This window comes from Octopus bimaculoides, chromosome 11 (assembly GCF_001194135.2).
Source record: "Octopus bimaculoides isolate UCB-OBI-ISO-001 chromosome 11, ASM119413v2, whole genome shotgun sequence".
Classification (NCBI taxonomy): Eukaryota; Metazoa; Mollusca; class Cephalopoda; order Octopoda; family Octopodidae; genus Octopus; species Octopus bimaculoides.
The window spans coordinates 7,858,363-7,865,220 of record NC_068991.1 but is presented as its reverse complement, the minus strand read 5'-3'; the positions used below and the strand labels follow the sequence as shown (position 1 = coordinate 7,865,220).

General features: G+C 33.4%; 1 protein-coding gene across 1 annotated transcript in view; it reads left to right on the top strand.

The window, feature by feature from the left end:
• Positions 1–6,858, top strand: part of LOC106874869 (calcineurin-binding protein cabin-1) — a 39,671-nt gene that overhangs the window by 21,498 nt on the left and 11,315 nt on the right. Inside the window, exons 23-31 of the mRNA XM_052971504.1 lie at positions 55–179; positions 837–1,010; positions 2,145–2,261; positions 3,078–3,285; positions 4,228–4,329; positions 4,731–4,785; positions 5,400–5,484; positions 5,759–5,821; positions 6,321–6,432. Of these exons, the coding sequence (XP_052827464.1) occupies positions 55–179; positions 837–1,010; positions 2,145–2,261; positions 3,078–3,285; positions 4,228–4,329; positions 4,731–4,785; positions 5,400–5,484; positions 5,759–5,821; positions 6,321–6,432 (1,041 nt within the window). The remainder of the gene's footprint in view (positions 1–54; positions 180–836; positions 1,011–2,144; positions 2,262–3,077; positions 3,286–4,227; positions 4,330–4,730; positions 4,786–5,399; positions 5,485–5,758; positions 5,822–6,320; positions 6,433–6,858) is intronic.

The window sequence follows — 6,858 nt, the reverse complement described above, 5'->3', positions numbered from 1 at the left end:
AGATAGAGAGGTATAGATATAATAATTGATATGTGAAATACTTTTATTTTTCAGAAATATGTTTTGTGGGGTGAAGTTGTATTTAACGAGAGTCTGCAGATGTACAGAGAAAGTAATTCTCACACCGTTAAAGATGACTGGATTGCTTTTATGATTCAGCTTTTCGCTGGAATGGATGAGTTCGTATATTCTTTTAACTTGCTCAATTTCTATGTATTTTTGGCAATCATCAACATGGCAGATTTTACATAGTTTAAACATTCATTAACAATACAATTATATTTTTCCCTGTAGTAAAAGCTTATAAGTTTTAATTACGTCTTGTATATTGGTTGGTACTTTATTTATTACCCCCAGAGGGATGAAAGGCAAAGTTGGTCATGGAGTTTGAACTCAGTATAAAGAGTCAGAACAAATACTGGAGCCATTATTAATAATATAGTTTAATGAATTTTTTTCCTAACACTAAAGCAGAATTATATCATCATCATTTAACATCCATGTTTCATGGTGTGACAAAATCCATTTTACAGCATATACTGAGTGCTTTTTTCAAGCTACCAGCACCACTGAGGTCTCCATGCAAAACTACAAACCCAAAACGGAAGCTTGGGGTTGGTGGAGGGGGAAGCTTTATGTTAGAAGATGAGGGTCTAAAATAGGAGAAGCGTCGGGAAGCTTTAAAAATTAACACAGGAAAGATATTTAAAACAAAGTAGTATTTTAATATTTTTTGGTTATTTTCTTCTTTGCTTATTGTTTTTTTTATTTTATGTTTTCATTGTTGTCCTTTAAAATCTTCTGTCTGTAACTTCTGTTTCCATTTTGTTTTGTAGAGCTATCCTAAATGAACCATCAAGCATAAAAGAACTAACTCCAGCCTGTACTCTACGGATTGCTAAAAATTTAATTAGAGTGATTTCAGATTCTGTTGATGTACCAGAGTACGCTACTGATATGCCTATTCCTACAGTTTTACCGTGGAAATTGCTGTATCACATTATCAGAAAGTTAGTGCTTTTTAACAACACTTATTTTGTTAAATTAGTAATTATTCAAGTTACAGTGTACATTTTTGTATACTGCAACACTTTGCTATCTGTGCTGCGTGTGTGTTTTTCCCCTCTCTGTTTCCTTATGTATGCCATCATACTGATGTCTACCAGGAACTCTGCTGCATCCAAAATCTTCTCATTAGACTGATTTATAAATCTTCTGATTGATTAAAGTTATTGTCAATATGCATGTTAATGGTTTTTTAATGAATTTTTCACAATTTAAAATGAAAGATTAAAAAATAGCAGCACACTGGTTGACTCTTTTGATACTAACCTGTCCAAGACTACTCCTGGTCCTATGATACAAACTTCTAGTTCTAAGATGATATGCACCAGAGGTTCTCAACTATTTTTTACTGATGGACCTTTTGATTCCTATTTTACTCAGTGGTGGACCCTCATAGCCATTCGATGTCTAAAAACTCCCTATTATACTTTTATGATTAAAATATTTTTAGGAATTTTATAAAATGTTTAAATATTTTATGTTTAGTAGAAATGTGGTTAGGATTCCTGGCTTAAACCCAGGCAGCCTGTGTTCGATTCCCGGCATGGGAATTTGTTATTTCCACTCACTTATTTATTTTTCCTAATATTTTCGTTGTGTCTTGCAACCTTTTCAATAGTCGTTGAGAGTCAATAACTATTGAAAAGGTTGCAAGACACAAAGAAAATTTTAGAAGAAATAAATAAGTAAATGAATGGAAATTGAACTGGTGAGTGTGTTAAATAATAAGACACTAAAAGAAAATGACTATCTCAGACAATAAAATAGTCTTCAACACACAAATTCACGTAAAGAACCGTGCAAACCAAATACAAAAACGAAATAGTAATATATATATATATATATATTCTTACAAGGAAATTCATTCCAAAGCCATCCATCCTTTGGAGAATTGACATAGTTCTAAAATCATCTATTCTGAAGTAGATTTAGTTTAGTTCATGAATCATAATTTTCTTGTAACTTGTAAGAATGGCACGAATATTTATTTGTACAAGTATTTACGCAAACAGTTTTTCTCTGTACTGCATTTGAGAATGTTGAATTGTTTTATTAATTTTCCATTTGAATCTTTACAGTGAAGAATCTAAACTCCACTCAACTCAAGCAGCGAATAAATCTGAAAGTGAAATCTTAGATAATTCTCTGAGCTCATCACTAATGTTGCTGAATGTGGCACATGATTACCTGGGCAGGTGAGTAATGTCTACTTATTATATTGAAACCATATATTTATAACAATGGGGTATAGTATTTGTTCCCACTGTGTGGCATTGTGAGGAGATGTCTTCTATATCCTTGGGCTAACAGATGCCTTGTGAGTGGAATTTGTAGATAGAAACTGTAAGAAGCTTGTTATATATATAGTGAAGGTACTTGCTTCAGTGGTTTGGGTATTGAACTCATGACTATATATATAGGGTGAAGTCATGGCCATTGCCGGTGTCATGTAAATGGCTCCCATGCTGGTGGCACATAAAAACTACCTGTGACACTCTTGGAATGGTTGGCGTTAGGAAGGGCATCCAGCCATAGAAACCATGTCAAATCAGAGTGGAACCTGGTGCAGCTCTAGTCAGACCAACCAGCCCATGTCAGCATAGAAAACAGGTATTAAATGACGATGGTGATTGTTATATGTATATGTGTGTGTGTGTGTGTATATACGCTTGTCTTGACATCATATGATGGTTGTAAATGAGCATCACCATCATAACAAGCGATGTTGTTCATTTCCAGTCCCTCATGAAAAATTGTGTCTGGCCATGAGAAATAATACCTTGCTGGAAAACAAGTGAGGATTGGCAACAGGAAGGGCATCCAGCTGTAGAAAAGTCTACTTCAATAATTTCTGTACAAGCATGGGAAAATGGCTGTTAAACGATGAGGAGGAGGAGGATGGCTTAGATTTCCAGATATATTATTGTGGTAGCAGGGTTGCTTTCTTATTCATAATTAAAACCTTAATGAATGTATCGTGTAGTTTTAATTATTATGATTTATTTTCCCAGACATTCCTGGTGCACGAGATCAGATGGAGAACTTTTAGTGTTTTTTATGTCCGTTATCAAAGAGGAAAGAGCTCATTATCCCGAAGATGCAAAGCATGCATTCAAAGATGAACTTGACCAAGCCTTTGAGCAATGTATTTATTGTTTATATGGACATCCAACTAAAAAAGGCAAATCCAAGTATCTTCAAGACCACAATGCTTTACAGGTAAATGTTCAAAATATTAGTAAGCAAATGTGTTTATGTGTGTGTCTGAAATATATGATCTATGTCTTAATATCCTGTCCAAACTAACAAGAGGTGGATGGTAAGACATTAGAAGGATAAGTTATCAAACCAGGAGGCAGTGGGAGGTGATCTAGTGTGAGCATACTTGGTAGAAACAAAGATTGATAAAACTCAGACAGCAAACGCAAAATCTGTGGAAAAGGAGATGAAAGTATCAACCATCACTTAAGTGAATGCTGTAAGCTAGCACAAAAAGGGCATCAGTGCAGGCATGACTGTGTTGGTAAACGGTTGCATTGGGATGTCTGTCAAGTGTGTGGATTTGAAGTAGCAGAAAAATGGTGGGCCAGAGGTTGTGATGGTGAATGATGATTACAGGTTTTGTGGTCTTTCTCCATAAGGACTGACTATACTGTTAAAGCAAGGAGACCAGATATGATTGTAGAGGTCAAAAGAAACAACAGTATAAGATCATTATAGACTTTGTAATACCAGATTATAACAGGCTGAATATCAAACAAATTGAGAAATATCGGGATCTAGCCAGAGATGAAGTGATTGTGGAAGACGAAGGTGATAATTCCTGTGGTAATTGGTGCACTTGGCACAACAGCTAGACTGCTGGAGGATATGGAATCGACATGCACAAAATTTCAATCCTCTATTCTGCAAAACTCCTAATATTCTACTCATAAAAAGTAACATGTTGGATGGTTACTTATAATTAATATCAAATCAATTAATTTAATCTACTTGGCTCCGTTATCACAGTAATCATGTAAATTTCCAATTACCTTTTATTAATTCAATTCTATAGAACACTCAGTCAAATTTTACTTTGAAAATTTCATTTTTCAGTGTTTGTAAATATATGCAATTGTAAATTTCCAATTTGGTTCACAACTGTTTCGCTTATTTCAGATTAATCTGAACTGGGAAATGTCTCAAGTATTGTTCGATTACTTTAAACCTAAGACCGTGCCAGAATTTGACAGTTACAAGACTAGCACTGTATCAGGAGAGGTAAATTATGTTTCTTTCTTATGGTTTTTTGCAATGTGAAGAAGTATAATCATGACATTAACACACCACAGATTACATATATATGGTTGGTAAGCAAGCTACTTTACCACACAGCCACTCCTGTCCCTATGTTTGAATATGCATTAAAGGTACTTGACTTTCAATGGCTTAATCCATTTAACAGTAAATCTATTCCAATCTGAGCCTCGTACATTACTAATATCTTAATTTATGAAATATCAATTTGTTTCTAATTACTGTTTGTCACAAAAATAATGTAATTACTTAATGTATTCGACACTACACTTTTTGACAATTATTTCCTATTATTTATTTATTTCCAATTCATTTTTATATTCACAATGCAATTATAATTATTTGCTGCTTTTTAATCATTGAAGCTGGAGAATTTAGCCCGAAGAATCACTTTGTTGGTACCAAAGGAAAAGAATCCAGGTATATTTTGATTTCCACTTCCTCCTCTAAACATTTCCCTCTATTTTACCTGCTTGCTTATATTCTAATAGAGTGTGTTTGGGAAGTCTTATCTGTAATTGTATAACATTAAAATATTCAAGTACTGCTTCTCTGATGAGAAATCTAAGTCCTTAAGATATAACTGGCATGTTAAGAATATTAGGCTTCCATGGTGAGTGCTAGACTAAATCCTACTTGTATTGATTTGACGATATAGGCATAGCTGAATCACGACGTTACAATCTTAAGTTAATTAACCTTTTAGCACTTAAACCAGCTATATCTGGCCCAAATATTTTACCTGTCTTATGTTCATACTGGTCAGATCCGACCTCTCACGTCTACCCTACAATGTCATTCTAAAAATACACAATTACATCATTAAAATTTTGTAGCTACATGGTAATGCATGGTTAATTCAAAACAATGCGAATAAATAAGCATTACATTTGAATGAGTAATCTGATTGCTAAATGGTTAAATGCCAATTTTCAGTATTTTGTGGTTCATGAGGCTAATGCCATTTTTTTTTTCCTATAAATTTGTAAGTTTATTTTGATTGATAACTATTTTATTCCATTTTCTTTTGTAAGCTAATACATACGAGTCTGTCCTCGCCTACATCGAAGGACAACACAACGATCCACCATTTATACCTCCTGATAAACCTGTCACAACGTACGTACAAATATGTTATTACTTAACTTTTTTTTTTTTACATACTTTGTTACATCTTATCAAAGCTAAGCTAATTATAAATATAATCTACGTAAAATTTTTGGTAGATTACTATAGTTCAATTTATCCATTCGTATCAATACACAAAACATTCTATGAATCTTTAAGATATTCAAAGAACTACATTCTATTAATTTTATTTCTAGAGTAAAATATTTCGAAATTGTTTTTTTTGAAAAACTACTTGATCTCAGTTTCATTGTATTTTTTTTAGTGCTATTGTCAAAGAGCTGTTTTACCTACTGGCTGATTATTATTTCAAGAACAAAGAGCAAGTGTAAGTTTCTTTTGTTTTTTGTTGTTGTTGTTGTCTTTTAATTGCAAACCAACTACTAGTTTCTACTACTATTTCCCAGACAGTTTTCACCACCATCCTCTTCCTCTTCCAACTCATCTGTGATATGTATAATAAGTCAGAGAAGTACTCTCAAATTTTAGGACTCATAGCTGGTCTCCATAGTACATAAGTGATGGAAATCACAACATTCCCTAACTCTGTCCATCACAGAGTTCACTGGAACAATGTTAAATTGTTTTACTCAAGAATACAATGCACTGCCCAATCTGTGAATTGAAACCACAATCTTGCAACACCCTAATCAATAGGCTACATGCCTTTACAACATAGATAATAGCCTAATTTTTCTATAGTTTTGATACATTTCTATTATTAAATTTTAGATATTTTCTGTTGCCACTGTAAAAACTGTGCCTTTACAGTTTAAAAACTACTGGCAAAAATTATTTATGCACCTTTTTTTTCCTTTTCTTTCCAGGAAAGCAATTAAGTTCTATATGTTGGATATTTGTGTGAATCCTAACCGACTAGACTCTTGGGCTGGAATGAGCCTTGCACGTATGAGTCGGTTAGAGCAAAAGTTGAATTCGGTAAATGATTTTTCCATGTTTGTCTCGTTTAATTTTTAAATCTCTCCTGAATGTATAAATGTTAGAATGTAATTCTTTTGTTTTCTTCTCTTAACTTTGCCAGAATGTTTATTTGAAAAAAAAAAAATCCCTTAACCCTTTAGCATTTAAGCCAGCCATATCTGGCCCAAATATCTTATCCATTTTACGTTCAAAAAAGCCAGATTCAGCTTCTCAAGCCTACACTACAATGTCATTCTAAAATACACCATCACGTCATCAAAACCTCAAAGCTACATGATAATGCATGGTTAAAACATGTGAATAAACAAGCACTCCATTTGACAGTAGTCTGAACACTAAAGGGTTTTAATATTTATCCTTTTTAGAATGATTCTTTCTTACTTGAGCAATCCACTTCTAGAATGCTGCCACAGCTTGCATATA